General features: G+C 35.5%; 1 protein-coding gene across 2 annotated transcripts in view; it reads right to left on the reverse strand.

The window, feature by feature from the left end:
- LOC115452573 (ribosomal protein S6 kinase alpha-5) overlaps positions 1-23820 on the reverse strand; it is a 142954-nt gene extending 119134 nt beyond the window's left edge. The window contains exon 1 of one of the 2 annotated variants that reach the window (XM_037438010.1): positions 22341-23820. In XM_037438010.1, coding sequence (XP_037293907.1) covers positions 22341-22935 — 595 coding nt within the window. In that variant the 5' untranslated portion in view covers positions 22936-23820. Of the gene's footprint in view, positions 1-5276; positions 6466-22340 lie in introns of those variants that run through there. The other variant, XM_037438011.1, reaches the window with a different exon arrangement.
- Positions 23821-23996: the final 176 nt, after the last annotated feature.

Raw genomic sequence — 23996 nt, forward strand, 5'->3', positions numbered from 1 at the left:
AATTACAAGGTTAAAATGAACACACCTTAAAACATATTTTAAGATACCCCACATGAATTACTTATGCTCGCATTAACTACGAAGGCGAAATGAACAAGTTCTTAAACATAAAATAGTTCAAACGAAACACGACTTTATAGACGACAGAATCAATGGTCGGACACCATTGATAACGTTATCACATGTGCGCCAAGGACTGTTGATAACGAAGAAACCACCCAATACACGAGCGATGTGGGCCGCTCGTGAGAAATTTTACAATTAATCTATTAATGCTTATCAAATCGCGAAGTTACGGAACATAAATAGGCCATAGGTCAATAAATAGGTCTATCTGTATATTGATAGTTTTGTATCGTATTTGTATGACCACTGAGCATTTAAAATCATAGACAAAAGAAAGTATCGATTCGAAGTCTAATAGAAAATAGCTATTGCTCGAGGCTTCGCTCCCGTGAATGATTATTTCTGGTATGAAAGTGTGCCTATGTATTTTCTTAGGATCAAAGTAGCCATGTCCTTCACAGGATCTCAAACTCCATCGAAATCCGTTCGGTAGTTTTGATTTAGCCTTTAGCCTTTAAGGATTCAGGGGCAAAAACTATAATGTAAAGTACTTCATTCCTTTGACTAATATATTGTGGAGCGGAACGGTTAAATCAAAATCAGTATCAAACAATTCATGTGAAGTAACAGAACCAATTATTATAACAGCATAATTTTATCTTCCAAAACATAATAGATATGAATGTTGTTTGTTTTCTACCCTCCTCCAATATGAAATAATACTTTAGTGCATACAAACGCCTTTCATCTGTGAAATAATATTCTAGGTAGAGTCCACAAAAACGCCAAGTTTTCTTAGCTTTTGCTGGTATTAACAAAACGACGCCAAACCCCATCAAATTAGCAAGAAATCATATTATAAAAATAATTTATTATTGTATTATGTATTATCATTTTAATATGAATGTAAAATGGACGTAGTAACTACGGTATTGGCACTAAACTGAAGTTCTTTCTATACCCCATGGCCTAAGTATAGAAATAATCATGATAACAAGTAATATTATTTAAAGAACACAATTACTAACAAAAATATTATTTCCAAGTACTATAGACAAACACTCACTGTTTATATAACTTAGTATGTGAACAACAACTGTTAAACAACAAAATACCACTTGTTTTTAAAACAAACAACACCATTCCTTCATTTTGTTCTAATTAAGGTTGCTTTAATTTTCATGCAATTTGTTTGTAACTTTGATGGTTTTCAAGTTAGTATATATTTTTTGCTTCTTTTATGAGGCTTTAAATCTGTATACTTATTATCTTGAACCTAAAATTAATGAAGATTTTCAGGCTTAAGTCATATTTTGATCATCCATTACATATCAGCCCGGAGTGCGGAATTTGTGCCTAATCAACATCATGGTATGAAATACAAAGGAGAAATTGGATGCCCTAATTGCATCTCCCCTACTCCAGGATAATGAGTAATGTTAAATATTTATTCACACTTATTTTTTATATATTTTTTAAATTGCTTTTTCTGTTACAGTAAATATCATATAAATGAAAGTTTGTTTTTATAGCAAAAAGTAATCAGGTGCAATCAATATAATAATTTTCTATGTTAGTGATTATAAAGAGAATTGTTTAAGTCTTGTAAAACCAGTAGTAGAGGAGGCCTGTGCCCAGTAGTGGGACAGTATATAATACAGGGCTGGCTTTATTATTATTGTAAGATTATACTGTTAAACCACAAATGTTTACTATTGGTGTTATTTTTTTTCTCAATGCATGCTGTGATACTTTATAATTGTATTACTGTTATATTTTATTGGAGCTAGTTATAATGTAACAACTACTAGTTGTACTAAATATAAATAAATAAAGGTTGTTCATATAATTAGCTATGGGTTTAAAATATATATTTTTAATTTTTTCTTTAATAACATGATAACCTTTCTTTAGCATGTTCTTAGAGATTAGATTTCTTTGAATTTTGGCAAGTAGGTCATGGTAGCTGGTTATTTGAACAGTATTTGAGTTTTGACCTCAACCATAATGATAATCATTGTTCCCATTAGAGGCCTTAAATGCCAATGGCATAATGAATAACATTGCTATCTGTAATTAATACAAATAGTATAATTATTAAATCATACTAATAGTGTGCAACAAAGATTTCTTAATATCTAAATGTAATTACTTGAAATCAATTATACATTCCTGTTTAGCAAGTATTTTAGTAATGTAGATACATCTTTTTACTAAATACATTGTTCTATAATGTTAACAACTCAGGCATTAACGTCTAATTGATTATATGTAATTATGGATTGCATTATCATATTACTTTCTCAAAAAACCAGTTGCCAATAGTATTTTTCCAAATTTATTTCTATTTCAGCAGTGTTCTTCATTATATTTATGTGAAACATATAGATTTATATTGAGGATTGATATTAAAAGTGGTCATAATTTTGCTCAATTAACCTAGAATGTCATATTATGTGAATATGACAATGTATTAAGTATTAACAATAATCTAAAATAACTAATTTTGACAAGTACCAATGAAACTAGATAATGAATATTTTCTTGCTTATATAAGTACCAAGAAAAAAACATCCCTATTAAATATATTTTTTTTATATAATGGTCATGGCAATCTGATCTAACTCCACCTTGAGGTCAGCTGGAGAGAGATTATCAACAGCAATTTTAAAACCAATATTTATATATGTATGTAGTTCTATATTTTACATATATATTACATACATAGAAGATTATAATTTTACAAAAACAATATTACTTGAATAAAAATAATATTACTAACCATATAGTACACAAATTATTTGTATTAATAGTAGACCTCTCATCATAATTTAAACATAATTAATAATCAATTATCAACTAAGTATTTTTTACTAATGTCAATAAATGATGAGTAATTAAATGGCTACTTGAACAGTGTTTGACCTCAGTAACTCAGTCACAATAACTTTTATGTTTTGAATGACTTAAACTATATAAGTATTATTAAACATTTTTTTAATTTATTTTAATGCACAAATCTGTTTTTAGATTTTGAAAATATCCTTACCCACCAATATACATTCCTTAGCGTTATATGTTACTTTTATCCCTTTAATAATAAGTAGAGTAAGTAATCAAGCCTTCATTTTTGATAAATAATAATGAAAAGTATAGCTGGGTCCAAAACCTGTTAATATTGGATATTCATGCTCAGTATTACTCTGGATTTGGGAATTTATGCCCATTGTGACGATAGGCTTTTCCACTATCATATCATGGACAGAACACATATGGTGAAAAGTTCCCTAGTTGACCTACTCTTGGGGATAAAGGTGTGGTGTGTGTGGCCCTAAAACATTTCAGTAGCCGAAGTCTATTTCAAAAGGTAGTAGTAACATAATTAAGCGCTGATACTATTATTTAATGTATGATGTATGTTCCTACAATATTATGGATGATTTAGTATGTCAGGAAAGTTATATAACTTGTGTTATTTCACTGCAATGCATTTATGTGGTAATCAATATTATTCAACCATTAATTACTTTCCATATTTATAGCTAGCATAATAATTGTGGTTTAAGGCGATACCTCAAGGTCCATTTTCATACATTTTGTTTAGCCTTTAATCTGGGTAACTAAACAAGTATTGGCAAGTAAAGAATTTAAATTCACGTCTAGTTAGTGATTAGTCCTCGCAGTTGAAAGAAAAATGTAAAAATAATTAATAATCATGGATATTTCTGCCTTTAAAATTTCGTCATATTAAATTTTAAAGGCCGAAATATCCATGATTATTAATTATTTTACGTTTTTCTTCAACTGCGAGAACTAATCACTAACTAGACGTGAATTTAAATTCTTTACTTGCCAATACTTGTTTAGTTACCCAGATTAAAGCCGAAACAAAATGTATGAAAATGGACCTTGAGGTATCGCCTTAAATATTAGACAAACATGTATTTTAAATGATTTAGTTTGAATTGGTGATTGAATTTAAAAAAAAAATAGTTTAATGTATTAAATAATATATTTAATTATGTATAATAAAGTCCATGAACCTGTTTTGCAAAATGATTTCTTATGTTTATGCGAATGTTAGACATTGAAATTAAACAAATTTTCCGATTCTATTGCGGTGTTAGTATTTTATTTTCTCCCTGATAAAATACTAACACCGCAATAGAATCGGAAAATTTGTTTAATTTCAATGTCTATGAACCTATATTGTAATGGAAGGATGGATATATATTATGTTATTTAAATTATGACATCTATTCTATATTTTCAATATTTTTAAGTAACAATTAAAATGTGCTATTAAGTATAATATTTTTTTAAAAATTGAATGATAGAGTGAATCATATCTCTTTACTAAGAGTAGATGCCTATGCCCTAAACAGCAGCAAGACCACTAGAAGTCAGAATTAAGTACTGCAAGCCACTCCACATCAAATTAAAAGAAATTTAAACCAAAGCAAAATGAAATTTAATTCTTTGTAAATTATTGTATAGTTTTGCCTTGAAAAACCTTTTTAAGTAAGGAAGAGTTTTATGAACCTTCAACAATAAAAATGGAATAAAAAAATGGTACAATTGCTATGTAAATATAAAAATATTTAAATTTGCAGCATAGAAGGTTATTAGACAGACTGGGATAAGTTTGTACGAACTATGCCCAGATGTGGGACATTTCATGGACTATCAGTAAGTCTGAACTCAGATAAAGTCAAATAAAAATTCTATTACAGTTGTCAATCTATTATATATTCGAATTATGGTTAATTGCATGGTAATTTTCTTGATTATAATGAACAAAAGAGGTGAAAAAGTATGATAAAAAAATTAAAGTTTAAAAATTGGTGCAAATATAGAAAGAAAGTCTGCTTTTAAGTACTTGTCTATGTATGTATAGTTCAAAATGTCCCTATAACATAAAATCATAGTATCTAAATAACATATAAAATATTTTAAAAAATTAAATGATTTAAAAGTATGTACAATTTTTAAAAGAGATTTAATTTGTTAAGTTCAATTGTAAAAATGGATTTAAAGATTATTTTTATCCATATTCATTTTATTTTACCATTATAATGAATTATAATATTTCTATTATATTAAAGGTCAGGACTCATAGTGATCACCAGTTGTCTTAATGACCAGACCCAAGAGTCCATTAGATGCTTAACACATTGACATACACCAACTAATTTAAATTAAAAACTGACCTTTCCATCTTTTCCTAATTTTACTAGCGTCGACCAGGTTCCAATCGACGGAATCCCTGGCAGGGGCGGGCACCGTGCCTCCGATCAGCTCCACCGAGCTGCTGCGCTTGGTACTGGGGCCCGGTAGCGGCGGCGCGACCTCCGCCTCCTTAGCCACTGCCAGCGAACACTCCACTATCTCCACACTCTTGTCTACACGATTCGCGCCGCAGTGTCCGTTTACAGGAGTCTGATCAGTCCTCGCCTTCTTCGGGGGCACCTTCTTGTGCTTCTGAGCGCTGTGCCGCCGCTTCAGCTTTGTGGAATGTGAGGAGTTGCGCGAGCTCACCGGCGAGGGGCACCCGCACTCCATGCTGCCCTCCTGGTCGCTGCCCTCGTAATATCCTGATTCGTGCTCGGGCTTCTTGTCGGGCACGCTCATCTCAGCGGTCGCCATGGCTCAGCCGTCCACCAAAACCATGTAGAATCCAGTCAACAGCACATCAGTTTTATTCACACGCGGGCACGGCTCATTAAGGCACCACGACGACACGAAAGTGTAACCGCGTGAGCGACGGTAAAAATCCACAATAAATTATATTGTAACTATTTTAACTTGCAGCGAAAGTGGCAGCGACACGTAAAGCATTTCGCGAGTGCTACAACGATGTGCGCCAACTTCACACGCGTCCTACTGTTCCAGGGGGCGCCACCGTCGCGTGCAATACGGCAAAATAGAAATGTCGCAATACAGCTCATGGACCGATAGAACCAAACACCACCGCAATTTGGTCGATATGAATTTCACTCGCGACAATATAACACCACTGAAACGTCAATTTTGCTAGTTTTATCTTTCTTTGTATTTATTATTTATATCAAATTCACAGCCTCTTCGTCGTTCATTTACACGGGGTTCACGGTTTCACAATATCCAGGTACTCAAAACGGTATAAAAACTTTGAACAACACTGCAAATGGTCCGTTTATTCACTTCACAGTTCGATGATTTGCAACGTTACACTATTCACTACGTTTAATGTCCTTTACTACAAAACTTTTTATGTACATTATATAAATAAATTATAAAATGCACGCGCGAATGAGATATTAACTCACTCAGCGCGCTAAAGTAACTGAATTCGAGAAACGCAAAATAGAAACCGTGCGACGACGTGCTAGCGCCGCGCTCCCCCCTCCATTACGATTTACGAGGCCACATAGTGCATGCAAAACGTGCAGACAAATCGATTAGTCGATATTATGGTTTCGTTTTATTTTCTCATAATTGTACTGTAATTTATGATAAAAAAGAATAAATGTGAATTATCGTCGGAATTAATTTAAACGTGTCACGATATTTAATGCCATATCGATTAGGAGGTTATGGTTAATTTTCGCATATACTGTAAAGTAACCGTTTGATGGACGTAAACAAAAAGAGACACAGCTATAGCTTATCAGTCAATTCGAGTGAGACAGCGATAAGGGAGTTGATAGAAAGAATGTTGTCTCTGTCTCGATTCTTTGTAGAGTGGCCGTGAAGTGGTCGAGTTGAAACAGGGATTGAAAGATTATTTTTGATTATATCACCTTCACAGAGTGGAATTTCGTTTTTGCAGTTTTTATTAAGCGATGCAATAAAGGATAATATTGAAATCTTGGTATCGCATGTCATTTAAATATTTTACTCGGCAAAATATCACGATGTTTCAACAAATATTGCTTCATACCCGCGGTGTGTCGGTATCCAATTTGTACATGTACAAACTACTGCTAGTCTCGCTTATCTCGGATGATGCTTGTGGCTGATAAATGAATATTCAAAACAAAAATCTAATGACATTCAAGTTTTAACGTAAATACTAGAGTGTGTATTGGATAATAGTATATTCCCGGATTCCGGGAAAAAATATTAGAATTTTTAGAAATATTTAAATGATAACGTATTTGCTTTGTGTGTTCTAACGTTTTACGGAACATAGTTTAAATTTATAACCACACATTAAGTACTTTTAGGATTTAATATTATGAAACGAAAAAAATTTTTTGTTTAAAAAGTAATTTTTTTATTAGATACAAATAATAACATTAAGTATAATTTAGATTTGCACGCGCTTCACTCATTTTAACGTTTATTCCTGGGATATGGAGTAATCTTATAGCACTCAGGGGTAATTTAGCTTTCTATTAGATAAAGAATTTTCAAAATCGGTTCAGTAATTTTTGAGTAAATCCATACAAACAAAATGCTTATAATTTTTCACGATTAACAAATATTAAATAATACCTGAACATGCAACAAAAACAAAAATATATATTTATATCGAAATATCATTATCCGGTTTAACCTAATTAGGTATGTTTTTTTTACTTATATAACTTTCAATGTCATTATAACTAAGTGGTATTTATGGTTCCACATTGTTTTTTTACCTAATAATTCCCGGCACAAAACGAGGTTAAATCCCTCCCGGGAAAATTTCCCGGAATTACTCCGGTGCGGGAATCCGGAAATACCTACTCCTAGAGAATATTATTTATGATAAATCATATTGACATTTTATGTTAACAAACAAGTATTTTCTTTGTAATGAATTATGGAAAACGTTTACCACTTCCTTTTAGTAACAGCATTTTTAGTATATTCGACATGTAGAATTAAAATGACTGTTTTACTTTAGGTCAAGTAACAATTTGCATACATTAGGTAGGTATCTATAAGAGGTAGGTACCTACCTAATGCATGCATTACATATTATATGTAGGTATCTACATATAACATTATTTAATCATGCAAGTATAAGTATCCCTAATCTAAGAACCGTAGTCAACGCATTTTGAATCTGTAAAAACTTTTTAGTAAAATATACTTGTATTTTTTAATTCCTTTTTTATAAGAATAAGGTCAAGACCATACTGCCAAATCTTAAGCGTAAACCATAGACAAATAATAGTACATAATACCTTCACAGAAACTGTAGGTAGTATCGATACCATCACGAAATTAACCAATCTGTAGAGAATATGATTTGTCTGTTTTCAATACTTATCTCTGTTCTGCAAGCTAATCGCATGTTAGAAAGAGGCAACCACGCCGCACGATCGTTTCATCTCTTTCACACTTCTAAAAAGAAATGAATCATTTAACTTCTGCACCTGTTACCTAAGAGACGACCAAGTACATACTGACTGAAGATGATTATTCCTCTCTAGTCGATACAATTATGCTGGCCTCTTCGAAACTATATAAACAAGCTAATCGCGACATATATGCGCATGCCAGCATGACGGATACGAATATTTAAATATCTTTTATTTTATTTATTTATTTATTTCATAGCTTTATTGTACACCATAGCGGCGATAGCCTAGTTGGGTGTGGAACGGACTGCCGGGACGAATGTCCGCCGGTTCAATTCCCAAAGGCACAGAACACTGACTTTTCTAAAAAAAAAATATGTGTGTATTCTCTGTGAATTATCGCTTGCTCTAACGGTGAAGGAAAACATCGTGAGGAAACCTGCATACCTGAGAAGTTCTCTATAGGAATTTCGAGGGTGTATGAAGTCTACCAATCCGCACTAGGCCAGCGTGGTGGACTAAGGCCTAATCCCTCTCAATAGTAGAGGAGGCATATGCCAAACAGTGGGACAGTAAGTATATAATACAGGGCTTTGATATTATTGTACACCATAAACAACACACTGTTCGTAATATTAAAACAATAAAAGCTGAAAGGAGGGACAATTAGCAGTCTTATCGCTCGAGGCAATCTCTTACAGACAACATAATCATATTAAATCAAATACAAAATATTTCTAAATGAATTCCTTTAACATTATTGATAAAGCCGGTTCACACGTCCGTAGTCGATACATCACAACTCTACTTTCATTTCGTGATATAATTTTTACGTAACGGCTTGGGAAACCAGCGCCGACATATTTGCTTAGAAGCTTCGATACTTGTATGTTTATTTTTATTTAGTCTAGTAATTTATTTAATGTTACTGTAATTATTATAATAATTGTGAAGAGATACCTCACTTTGAATCACTAACAACCTATGGCTTGGGTCTTGAGACTCGCTATCGCAGGCGGATCATTTTTTAAATATCTTTATATTATGCATTGATGATTTAAATCATTTCAAAATAAAGAGAATAATAACTGTGATACGTGCTATAGAATGATTGTAATACTCAATTAATCGAGAAGACTGAATAAATTTTGTGATATGTTCTATGGAATGATTGAGTAATACCCAGTTATTCGAGAACACTGGTAAGCGCTTTATTTAACAAGTTATCGCTACATCTTAAAAGTTGTGAAAATGAATAATGTTTGTTAGAAGTAAACACAGAAATTACTAAACAAATTTAGACTATAGTACAGAAGCCATGTCCTGGATTAAAATATACTTTTATCCCAGAAAACTACACAGGGCCATTATTCCGGCCTTTTACGCGAGGGAAACAAGGAACCTAGTAATCAATAATCATAGCAATGTTTACAGAAAACAGATTCACGACGCTCGAAGCGTTCAAAACTTGATTGAGTGGCGATTCACGATATCTATAGACCTTCAAGGGCACATAGATCTCAGTTGTCAAGCGGAAGTGTAGATCAAAGGTCGATGAAACAGTTAAAACACAAATTAAGTGTACTTTATCAAATGTAGTATTTTGAATTTATGTTCTTAGAAATGAAATAATGGAAATAAATTTAGAAATTGGCATTATCTATAATTGCTATAAAAAAAAATATTTGCCGCTTCTTCTTTTGTATTATGGCTTCCATTGATAATAATTATCGGTGATTCTGCCAATGTCGAGTCATAATAGTAAATACAATACAAAAAGCGCGAACAGAAGCAAGTTAACATATTTAAGTACTTTATGCATTTTTTTGCCTTTCTTTGTAGGTGTTTTACAAGGTGTTGCCTACGATTTTGCTCGCGTGATATGCCTTTCCCACTACAAAAATCCTACGTCGATCAATAGCGACATCTACTTAATAAATCAGTAAAAAATATAATTAATTTGACAGGACTAAATTAGCGGGATGAAAAGTAACCTTCATGTTAATCAAAGTATGCCAAATTTCATCCAAATCCGCTCAGCGGTTACTGGGTTAACTTCTAACAAACATTTTCTCATTTTTTTGCATTTATAATATAAGTAAGAAGTAAGATAACGTTTATTTTTATTCCCCAGCATTAGGCAATAGTCATATCGCTTCATTTATGATGTTCAATTAAATTCCACATCTCGGACAGCTTTAGTCACGTAACAATTTCAAAATGGACGCAAGAGCTAGAAATTCAGTTAGAATTCAGAATGTAAACGGATTATCTCGGCTAAACCAAAAGATAGCTTCGGACTGCGGGTACTTTAAAATATTACTGCTAAACTAGAATGAGGCACTCAAATTATCTTTCAAATGTACTGTTGTATATTTGTGGATTTCATCGTCAGAGTTTTATATGTTAGAACATTTTTTTTATAATTCGGCATGGTTTGTCGCCTTATTTGTAGATACAATTTTAAAATATTTTGTAATCAGTTTGGTCTCTTATCTATACTAATATGTGAATATTATAAATTTGACTGCTTCGATGGCGTAGTTCTAATTGTACACGGTACAAAAACGACTACCGTGCTGAGGTCCTGGGTTGGAATCCCGGGTCGGGCTAAAACAATTATTACAGGGTTTTTCCATCTTAAAAAATTACTCAGTCGCAGCTCGGAGTCAGGAAGTTGGTGGTGTGATACCCCCGTGCCTCGGAAATCACATAAAGCCCTTGGTCCTTCGCCTGATCACTCTCCGGTCATGTCGGATTACCGTCTTACCGAACTATGAGAGTGAAGGACAGAGAGTGCACCTGTGTATTGCGCACTATAATATCTCCTGTGTATTTGGATGATATCCTTTGAGATTGGCCGTCGTGGCCGAAATTTGGCTAGGAGGCATTCAATATATAAAGCTGAAACTTGTTTGAATGCGCTAATCTCAGGAACTACTATACCGTTTTTTTTTTTCACTAATAGGAAGCTACATTACTCCCAAGTGCTATAAACTACATTTATCTCATTTATGTAATGTGAAATGCCTTCGTTAATTAAACGATAATGAAAATGCGGAAGGCGATAACGCGGAAACGAGACCTTCACAAAACCACAAAAATCACATTTCATAACGGTTGTTTACAAAACATTTTATGGTACATTTACAACAGTCTCACAGTTTACAATTGCCGATATGGACTTAACTAAGTTTCATATAATATAGGAAAATAATATTTTTAAATACTTTAATTATTATTTTTTTATTTTATTGCTTTGAATGACGGGACGAGCTTGCCGTTCGCCTGATGGTAAGCGACACCGCCCATAAACAGTAGAAACACCATCCAAAACCTTGAATTACAAAGTATTGTTAGGTATTCCACTGCGCTCGTCATTCTGAGATATGAGATGTTAGATTTTAATATATCCAGTGGTTACATTGGTTACAATGTTCTTCAAACCGGAACACAACAGTGACTACACACCGCTGGTCGGCGGCAGAAATAGACAGTGCATTGGTACCCACTTATGCGGACTCTCACATATGTGAAACCTGCCATCACTAAATATCTATCACTACATAGTATAAAGCAAAGTCGCCTTTACTGTCTGCGTGTTATCGATTTTCTCAAAATCTACTGAACGGATTTTATGGAATTTGGTATGGAGGGATAATCATCTCTTGTCAGTCGATATTCTTTTAAACCCCATTCCACTTAACATCAGGAGCCGTGGGTTCACTTTGCCATGATCGTTGAAAAATAGTTCTTTGGCTAGTATTTCTAAATACTACGCGAACTATAAGGCATCCGCAGCATCCAACTAAATACTAATGCCAAAACAGAAACATAGCTAGATACGTATATAACGGAGAAATGCATGAAGGCAAAGATAAAATCGTTTCTAGTTTCCAAAATTCTACGCGGCCCACTTATTCTCGCAAACATAGATAGCTGTTGAGATTAATTGTATCTCTAGAAAGTTTGCTCATAGCTCTGGTTTCACAATATTTAACATTTTGGCAATAACCGTGTTAGCTGATGCCGATTTAATAGTTGTTTTTATAGTCGTAATTATTTTGAATAACAGGCTATGTCCTTATAAATTATTGAATTTTTATACCATGTAGAACCAGTACATGCCCTTTTTTTTTACCAGCGCGGCAAAATGATCCTACTGCACCTGAAGATAAGTGAGGTAGTGGAGTAGACTCTAAATAGCGTCGACTGGCGAGAGAATCTCCTTACAAGTCACCATAATTACGTCGGTCTGTTTGGAGCCGGATATACAAAAGCTGATCTCGGAATGCGACACGCTTACCAAAGTCAATATGACTTGTTTTATCTACGCTTTGTATATTTTGAACTCTATGGACTAATTCAAATATCCTACCACCAAAAGAATATCTCCAAATGCGTAGGCAGAAGATTGTCTAGGCTCTACCTACAGCAAACTAACAGTCATCAATAGTGACAGTTGCATCAATCCTTGAGCTTATATTCGTCCCATAATGAGAAAGGACTCCTACTATATCCAGTTCGTAGATCTGATTGGAAGTCCGTCAAAGCAATAACTTTCCCTTATTAATGTAATTAATGGGGATTATGACAAATCATGTCAAGACTTAGGTGACGAGGGCAGTGGAGTGCCACGCACTTTGTAACTCCAAGTTCTCGATGGTGGTAGTATTGTTTATAGGTGGTCTTGACGGTCAACATTGAGGTAATTCGACTATAGGTAACACTTGATAATACGAGGAGTCGCTTCCACGTGGTTGCAAACTTTTTTTGCTCATAGACCCCTTTCAAAATTTGCTGGTTCCGGTTGCCTTTTTTTTGGTTTCGTATAGACAGTGCATTACTGCCGCCCAACCATCACGGGGGGCGAATGGACAATTGTATTTGGGTCACCGTGCCTCTTATAATCGCTATCAATATTATCCTCCTACATTGACAGGTGAAATTAAGCCAATATTTTAATACTTTACTATCAAACCAGATACATTTTCGTGAAATCCGCTTACGAATTGTTGCCCCTCATTTTTTGGTCACGCCGACGTAGTGCCACGTCAAGTCTCCCATGGACCTCTGGGGGTCCACCTTCACCACTTTGGGAATCAATGAGGTAGAATATCGAATAACGGGAGATTCTAATCCTTCGCCAGTCCACAATTATAAGATTTGTTCGCCTGCTCGTCTAGTCAAGCCGTCGTAAAAAATAGAAGTAAAATTCATTAAACAATAGCGATCTGGCTCAAATACTTATAAAGAATGGTTTTAAAAACTAAATGTATCTTTTATACTCCATTTTCAACTTATTCAAATGAGCCGTCTGCTACACTGTCTGGTGTTTTTACGATATCGGTTAAAATTATACTTTAGATCCAGACTTTTAAAATATTCCACAAAACTGTATAATATAATAATAATAATATCAGCCCTGTATTATATACTTGCCCACTGCTGAGCACGGGCTTCCTCTACTACTGAGAGGGATTAGGCCTTAGTCCACCACGCTGGCCTAGTGCGGATTGGTAGACTTCACACACCTTCGAAATTCCTATAGAGAACTGCTCAGATGTGCAGATTTCCTCACGATGTTTTCCTTCGCCGTTAAAGTGAACGATAAATTCACAAAGAATACACACATGATTTTAGGAAAATCAGAGGTGTGTGCCCTTAGAATTTGAACTTGCGGACATTCGTCTTGGCAGTCCGTTCCACACCCAACTAGGCTATCGCCGCTTAACAAAAACTGTACAGTAACATAATACCTAGGATTTTAGGATACCCTTACAAGTAAATGATTGTTTTTCTAACCTAACTCGATTGCACTTAAGCAAACTATCATATCTGAAAAAAAAGGAAATTTCACTATTTTAACCTTCTGTTATCTACCATGCACGTTTAAAAAAATCTTTATTTTTGTAAATGTTATAATCGATAGTTTTTAATATACGATATTATAGTTGGAAGCCATGGGACTGTCAATCTAAATATATAAAACTCATAGGTGACTGACTGACTGACTGACATAGTGATCTATCAACGCACAGCCCAAACCACTGGACGGATCGGGCTGAAATTTGGCATGCAGGTATATGTTATGACGTAGGCATCCGCTAAGAAAGGATTTTGATTAATTCTACCCCCAAGGGGATAAAATAGGGGATGAAAGTTTGTATGAAACTTTATCAATTTTAAACCGATTGGGCTGAGACTTTGCATGCGTAAAGCTACTATGACGTAGGAATCCCCTAAGAAAGGATTTTGATAAATTCCACCCCTAAGGGGATAAAATAGGGGATGAAAGTTTGTATAAATCTTCTTAGATTTTCGACTGATTGAACTGAAATTAAAAATTGGAGCTACTATGATGAAGACGTTTGCTTAAATAGGATTTTGATAAATTCAACCCCCATGGGGATAAAATTAGTTTGAAAAGTCCTTCACGCGGACGAAGCCGCGAGCAAAAGCTAGTTCATTATAATACTTTATTCCAATTGAGACTAGAGTAGTAGTATATGTATCCGACTTGATAGTAAACACCGTTCATAAGGTGTAAAACCCACCATAGTGACTCATGTGTGTCGCATTTCGGGATCAGCCTTTGTATATCCGGTTTCGACAAGGCCAGTTTTATGTTGATTGGCGAAGAATAACCATTTCTTGGCAGGCAATACGTATTCTATTTGAACCCCATTTTACTTAGATACAAATAGTGCAGTAGAGTAACCTTGCCTTGCTTTTATGAATATTATAAAAGCGAAAGTTGATGAAAATGTTTGGATATTTATTAGAAGTAAAGGCAGAAAAATCTGAACAGTTTCGTATGAAATTTGGTATACAGGTAGACCGTGGACTAGATTAAGATACAGGCTACTTTCCTATCTCTAATTTTCTCCCGTGGGAAATAATGGAATATTAATCTGATTTTAAAAATAGATGGCGCTGGACTTTTGTAACTGCAAAGGCTTTGCACGCGAGCGAGCTACGAGCGATTAGTCGTATTAATATAAAACGTAACCACTATCTATCAAACGGAATTGTAGGTTCGACACTGTTTATTGCAATTGTTTTATTGACTATAGGTAATATTATATTACATGCAGTCATTAGTATTATCGCATTTACAAAGACTCTACAATTGAATAACGATAAAACATAAAGAATTTCATCGACAGGATGAGATAAATTGAATTGCAGAGGACATTAGGTCATTCAACCCGGAAAATGTTTCCAGAAAAGTTCAAGGATACAAGTACTGCTAATCAGCAATTAGAAGTGTATTACGTTTTTATTAAAGGACTGTGTTTAAATATGTTTCAGTATTTAATACCCACTGCAAAAAAAACAATAACCCCACAACAGTGATAGTAAGTAATTATTGTATAATCCAAATATACTCAACCACGTCTCTATTTTCCATTCAACTTCCAATTCTTTACACAGTTTGTATTATGTTATGATCTGAACCTAGTTAAATTTCCCCACAAAGCTTTTTCTAAACATTGTCAACTCCGGCCTCCAATTTTCATTGTTATTATAAAATGGAAAAAAAAGAAAAGAATAATGTGTGAAAACCTGTATTCCTGAAACTACAGAATCTCTCGATTCAAGGTTGGCAAGTCGAGATTTTGCGGGATAATTAATGATTGAGATTGGATCACAGGAATATCTAGCAAGACCCAGTTCTCGAATGAAATTGCCGCACCACGAAATAAACTTTCGAAAAATAATGAGAACTCATCAAATTAAGGATCGAGAGGCAGTGGCGGCCCTAAACGACACGATGCCCTAGGCGAAAGTAAAAAAGGAGACGCGATCATTTTAACAGTTTCCTCGGTAAGATAGTAATAAATGTCCTCCAAGGCACCGCGCAAGACACCTGTAAGCACGAGATCCCAGGCGATTGCCAGGTACGCCAAAGGCCGTCTATCTCGAGAAGGATCTCGATGGGACCCACAACCAAATTGCAGTAGAACACGGAAAACAGTAAACGTCCAAAAGACCGGACGAGTTATAGTAATAGCTAGATATGACCACAATATCTAGCTAACACGGTGTCATCTTACAAAGCAACGTCGTGAGACTGAGTAAACCTGCACGTGTTGGCATACCTACGCAGCGACGACTGTCATTCAAACATTAGTTCGCAGTATGAATATAATAATCATGTTACCTTGCCATTACATTATTTAAATATTGGATTCTTCTGACTGCCTCGATGGCGTAGTTGTATTGTTATGGAAGACGATATTGGGTCTTGGCTCAGTAGCCAGGAGTTGGGAATTTGTCCGATATGACGATAGGTCGCTCTCTATCACATCATGAGAGAGACACAGTTGAGACAGGCTGGCATTGTATCGACTGGTGAGGAGTCATTATCTCAACTCTTGTCACTTTATCATTACCGTTTAAAAAATAACAAATTAGTATGCTAATATATTTCGATCGATTCCTGCCGACTCCCCTTTATTAAGAATCTAATTATCATCAGAATGATTTGCAGATCGCATTCAAGCGTTAGTACCTATATGTTGTGTTGGATTATCTTTCGGAAAATTTCGTCTTTTGGTACTTTTGTACAAAGAAAGATCAGCTTTGATCCTTACTGATGCAAACACTCCAGATATCGTAGTACAAAGATATTCCATGAATCATGATTCCTAAAACATTTCCCGATAAAAATGTCGAATTCTAAAGCACAAGAATCTCGCCAAATCTTGATATTATTGGAAATTTGTAGCAATTTATTGTTAAAACGAGCTAACTTGTGTTTTGAGGTGATTCGCAACTAATAATAAAAAATGTATCTTTTTAAAGTTTGCCAATTAAAATGCCATCAATTATCAAAAGTTGAAATCAGATTGGCGCCAGTATGAATAATAATTTTGGGACATTAACGAGTCTAAGAAAATGATAATACCTATGCAAAATCCTACCAATATTATAAATGCGAAAGTTTGTGAGGATGTATGTATGTATGTTTGTTCCTCTTTCACGGAAAAACTACTGAACGGATTTGGATGAAACTTTACAGTTATATTGGTTATACCTCAAAATAACATATAGGTTACAATTTATAATGATTTTGTGTAATTTGGTCATGATATAACGATATATAACAAGTAAGTCGGGAAAAAAAATTATCTTGGAAAACTCCTTCACGCGGGCGAAGCCGCGAGCAAAAGCTAGTTTTATTATAGATACGAAAATTCTTGTTATAAAAAAATAAAAAACTATACATTAAAACAGTAGACCCCGGTGTGTACATTGAAAGACTAGTAGTAAAAAAAGGGATGATAATAATAGATGAGTAACAGAACATATTTATTTTTTAATTCAGTGATTAGTGGATTTTTTTTTGTTTGTTAGCACACATCTTTTACTTTTGTGTATTATTTGTATTCTTTAACGGTCAAGGAAAACATTCTGAGAAACCCTGCATACATGAGAAGTTCTCTATAGGAATTTCGAGGGTGTGTGAAGTCTACCAATCTGCACTAGGCAAGCGTGGTGGATTAAAGCCTAATCCCCCTTGTAGAGGAGGCCCGTGCCTAGCAGTGGGACAGCATATAATACAGGGCTGATATAATTGATATTTATTACTAACATTCTTCGTCCATAATTTTTAAAAATCTTTTCAATTAAAGCAGAAAAGGTTCTATTTGTAAAACAGTTAGGTATTATACAAACTATTACAGAAGTTGGCAAATTTTAAAAGTAATTTAATATTCATTAATGACTGCATATAAAATGTCTAGACGTTGCATCTTGATACCTTTTTTTTCTATATCGTGACTTGAAAATTAATAAGAACATTCGTATTTCCTTGTATTTCTACTCAGAATTAAAAGCGCAAACACGCCACGGCTGCAGTTTTCCTGGGTAATTTGAAGCCCAACCTTGAACCTTACGAACAGGTATGCCAGCAAACCGTGTCTAGTAAATAAAGTTTAAAAATGAATAATATATATGAATTATATAATGAAATGAACGGACCGCCGAGACGAAGGGCCGTTGGTTTCAAACTCAAGACTCACACCACTGACTTTTAATAGTATTTTTTTGTTTCGGACCCCGCAATCAACTCCGGGGGAATCCTGCGAATGGGATACTGGAAACCCCCGCCTTAGCGACTGCAGTGCCCTGGAGGAAAGTTGGGAGGAAATAGTTGGTAAGGAAGTGTGGGGAAGAAGGAACCCTCTCAGGATAGGAGGAGGGGAGAAGACTAGGAAATGTTCGCGAGCTAAAGGCCTCAGTGTGAATTGGCATTGTGAGGTATGCACACTTAACTGTGTGCCTAGGGCCGCGATAAATGTCCCCTCGTGCATGAACATTCATTCAATGTGGAGATCAATAATAATAATATCAGCCCTGTATTATATACTTGCCCACTGCTGAGCACGGGCCTCTTCTACTACTGAGAGGGATTAGGCCTTAGCCCACCACGCTGGCTTAGTGCGGATTGGTAGACTTCACACACCTTCGAAATTCCTATAGAGAACTTCTCAGATGTGCAGGTTTCCTCACGATGTTTTCCTTCACCGTTAAAGCAAACGATAAATTCACAAAGAATACACACATGATTTTTAGAAAAGTCAGAGGTGTGTGCCCTTGGGTTTTGAACCTGCGGACATTGGTCTTGGCAGTCCGTTCCACACCCAACTAGGCTATCGCCGCTTTATTTATCGTGGAGACCAAGCGCACTAGAATTGTTGAAGATAGGTGTGTATTTGCTATTAATTATTATTGACCTGAATACCTAAGAATTCTCCATAAAAATTTTGAATATGCAGTATGGGCCATGGAGTGAGCTAAACCCAAACCCAAAAGGTATCCTTTCAATGGTATATATAAACAGAGCTGATATCTCAACCAAGACAAAACCGCCCAAACCTGCCACACCAATGAGCCTAATTGAGAATACTTCACACATGTCTAAGGTGCATAACCGGTACGTAGATATTTCCAGCCGTGGTTTTTTATCTCCCAACGTTTATCTTGCGTCTATTCTGTTATAAGTTAAATTGCATTGTATTTACGTTAATTCGATGCGCAAGGTGTATCCATAAATTATTTTATAATTCTAAGTTAAAATCGAGACTGTGAGGCGTGAGATGTGGCCCGGGAGATTCTAGTTTCAAATCCTATATCAGACATTGTTTTGGAGTTTTATAATACCTTTAGCCTTTACTTTTTTGGGCTTTTGACTGCGGCTCCGTTCTAAAGTAACTCAGGAGTTATGTAGCTTCCTATAAGTGAAAAAAAAATCAGAATCTGTTTAGAAGTTAGTCATTTAAATTGCCCTCTACAACCCTGTCTACCTGATAAAAGACCATTGCAAAGTAGTGCTTAGTTTAATAAATTTCATTGTGTTTGTACCGGGTGAAATACAAGAATTAATGGTATAAGGATCTAAGATGGACAATGGAAATTGGGACCAAGTACAACTGTCGTGACAACTTCAAAAAGAGAGACCGATGCAATGGGAAGAAGTCGACTCAACGAAACTCAACGCAGAAACACAACCGAAAATGACACAGGAAAGCAAAATTCGCAATTACGTTTACTTGACCCACCTACTTATTCCAGTAATTTAATTTAAAAACCGAACCCCTGAAACGATGTTGAAAAAAAATATCGGATCAATATGGAAGTATAATCTTTCAAATAAAAAGAAAATCCCATATCGGTAAATAAATTACTGTGCTCTAGGTAATAAACAAGAAAAGACAAAAATAACTCGACGAATTAATAATCTCCTCCTTTTTTCATGTCAATTAAAACATGACCAAGCTACCTTCGTACAAAAAAACATGCAGAACTGTTGCTCTACCCATACGTGAAACTTTTCATAATAGAATTAGGAATCCATATGACAGAACTTGTGTAACGACAAATAACTCTTTAGTTCCTGGTTGTAAACGATAATCTCGTTGTAAACACACGCAGATAATATGAACTATTCAAGGACAGGAAATGAAAAATGCAAAAAAATATCTTCTTTCCCATTTTTTATATATTTTTCTCTATAGAAAGACTTTCCCGCCCTCACACCCACCACTACAACTCCTGTAAGCCAGGATCAACAGTGGCACCCTTTTTTGGACACCGAGCAGTGAAGCTCGGCGAGTCTCAGGAAAAACTAATATGTCATTATCCCGCAACGAAATTAATCAATCAGAAAGATAGGGAGGAGTTGGTAATATTAATTGTCCACTTCCCTCCATAGCAAAGCGGAAGACAAAATAATGAACTAAGGAGGCGTTTTAACCTTAAGCATAGGGACGTTTACAACTAGATAAGCTAGTTAAAAAGCACCACGGATAAAATTAAAAGAAGGGATCCTATCACATGAGCAGATAGATTTGATTACAATAGGCATGGCAAAAACGCCATAAAGCACGGAAATTCCGTCCAGTCTCTACAAGGTCCATGTAGTATACAACCCCAGATGTTATTTGCATACTGTTAAGCATGATGTTGCGCTCTTCATGCCAAGGACTACACTCATATGCACGGCATAGTGACCCTAGTGCATCTGATGGTAAGCAACGTGTGGTCTAGATAGGGTACCGACTACCGACCGAAGAGAATCAGCCAGTCGATGCTTGCTGGTCTGTTTGAAACTGGATTTGCACAGGCTGATTCCAGAGCGTGACACACTTACAGGATTTCCTATGTTTACGCGAATGTTAGACATTAAATTATACTATTATTCAGATTTTTTCGCGGTTTTTATATTTTATGATATAATGACCAACACCTCAGTCCGCCCCGTGATCACAAAGGCTGCAAAGTCTTCTAAAGGTTGGGAGAAAATTAAAATATAATGGGTACAAAGGTATTCTCTTCATATATCCTTGACCTTTGGTAATAACTGTTAAACTTGATAAAATAAACCCTATCGAATGATATTTGCTACAGGTCTTCTGCTATACAAAAGAAGTTTTTATCCTATGGCCTGTGTTTAAATAACGTTGGCGGACACATTGTTCCCGATTCAGAAATCTAACCTGTGACCTTTTTGTTTTAAATCGCCTACTCGTTGCTGAGCCACAGAGGTTTAAAGGTTGGGTTGATTGTATTTTACATAAGGTTTGAACTTTGGTGCAACTCAAAGAACGATCTCTAGTCTGGTACCTCCAGAACTTCGAATTGACAGACTGCCTCGGTGGCGTAGTTGTATTGCATGTCCGGTACAATAGCGCTCTGATGTCCTGGGTTCGAATCCCGGGTCGGGCAAAGTGATATTTGGGTTTTTCTGCTCAGTATCAGCTCGGAGTCTGGAATTTGTGCCCGATATGGCGATAGGCTCGCCCCCTATCACATCATGGGACGGAACATACTTGGCGAAAAGTGGGTGCCCTAGTTGCGCCTCTGCATACCCCTTCGGGGATAAATGCGTGATGTTATGTATGTTATGTATGTAGTATCAGCCATTATATATATTTTTACCCCACGAAGGATAAGAGGAATAATATATAACACCTATATAGGTATGTAAGTATCCATTCTATGTTCCACCACAACGCGGCGTTACCTAGTAGGCCGATTTTAGACAAAACACGATAGATAGATTTTAGCAATTCATCTTTATTGTGTGTGACTTTTGCTTATAGGTTACATATTTCTATAATATAGACTTCGAGTCGATACTTTCTTTTGTCTATGATGTTAAGTGGCCAAAGACATCCATGTCAGAATATTAAAATTATAGATGCATTGCTGTCCTTAAATGGAAGGTATAAGAATTATAGAAGAGAATAAAATGTCTGTAATTACACAATTATTAATTGCATTTTGACTACAATAGATATATGTTCTTCAACCAGGAACATAACTGCACGCATACGCACAAGTGCTTGGTGAGAAAAATAGATTGATGGGCCAATCCAGTCTTGTATACTTATATGAGTATAACACACGAAATACTTACCAGAAATATGTTGAATATTCATGTAAAAGCTTCCAGTATAAAAGAAATAGAATCTAAAAATAAATACTTACCATAGCCAATTTCGTGTCGAACAGTGTTGGCATTGACAATAACCGGCGTGGCCTCGTACTCTGTCTTTCCGACCTCCTTGTTACCCTCTTTGTCATCATCGAAATATTCCTCAAATTTGTTCTTAGTAAAGAAATCAAAGTCGACAACCGCTCGCTTCATTGTTGGCGTCGAGCTTGTTGCCAGGTCTACTTCGAATTGTAACATCTTAGCCGGCGACATAATATCGGCAACTGGCGACGGTTTTGCAAAAATATCATCGTCCTTCTTAATCAACGATAATTTCAACAAGGTGGGTGGTTTTCGAACGCATTCTGACTTTGAAATATCGACAGTCGGCGTTTCGAATATTGGCGGCGATTTGGACGCAGGCGGCGTCTCGGCCGGCGTTTTAATTGGTGTGGGTGTGTCATTAGAGCATGTCACATTGTCTACGGAGATATTTCTGTCCCCTACAGTCACATTCTCACCTACATCAGACACGTCTAAGCTCTGTCGGCATTCGTACATTGGACTCGGTAATTCAGCCATTATCTCGTTAAGTGGGTTTGTTAATGGAAATTCTACGTTCTCAGACTCGGTTTTCGGCGTCTCCATTTTAAATTGAGTTTGTTTGAAAACAATAATTACATTTGTCCATACATTAGAAGTATTAAACGTCCTTGAAATAATCTTGCCAATCGATAAGCATAAGAATTTCACATCACTTGCACGCACACATGCGCACTGCGGCGGCGTTTGTATGTGTGCGTCTGTGAGCTGTCAAACTTGTTTCGCGGCCGCCTTTTTCCTTTGCCAATTCACAGTAGAGTCTAATAAGAAACTGTAAACTATCTTACACAGAATACAACAATGTCTCAAAGATAATATTCAGCGAAGTAAAGCGTTTTAGCGTTAATTACATGTTTATCGCGCCACTGGTCTGTCTAAAAATAGAACTTTGATCGTCACTTGCACAGATTTTTGCCCGCCTTTTTTGCTACACACAATCACAACAATTAGAGTCAATAAGGTTCACATGACTCATTAAATGCACTTAGTATGTCCCACTATCCTTTTTTCATGCTGATTTGATGGCAAATTACATTTATTTAGCGCTACAATTGCAGAGATACGGCACGATGGCGCCACTCGCAGTACTATGTGGTAATGTCAACAAACAAGGTTCGTTATGCCGCCGCGCGTTTCCGAACATGTATTTTCAGTTTTCTAAGAATTTACGCCACTAATATGAGTTTTATCAATAAAATTCACTCGATTTAAATGTGATTTTGATATTTTGTGGTGAATATCAATGTGTCATGGAGTCTGAGGTGCGATACCGTTTCGTTATCTGTTGCCAGCGGGCAGCGGGCCGCGGACGATGCATAATGTAGTAAATAAAACACTGTGTTTTAACACTGTTTCTTAGTTGGAAAACGTAATTGCGTTCTAGGTATAAACGCTTATTTTGATATTTTAAATGATTACTGAGCCATTTCCGTGACTTGGACACAAATTCTTCAAGGTCATTATGATGAACGAGCCCCATTTGACATTAACTAGTTGACCTTGACATTGTTGGAAGGGAATCGATGGACATACTTAAAATGCATTTGTTTTTATTTCGCGTTGGCGCATTCATGTGTACGTGAAAACATTGTTATAGGAATACGTGG

Source organism: Manduca sexta, chromosome 2 (genome assembly GCF_014839805.1).
Source record: "Manduca sexta isolate Smith_Timp_Sample1 chromosome 2, JHU_Msex_v1.0, whole genome shotgun sequence".
NCBI classification, from domain to species: Eukaryota; Metazoa; Arthropoda; class Insecta; order Lepidoptera; family Sphingidae; genus Manduca; species Manduca sexta.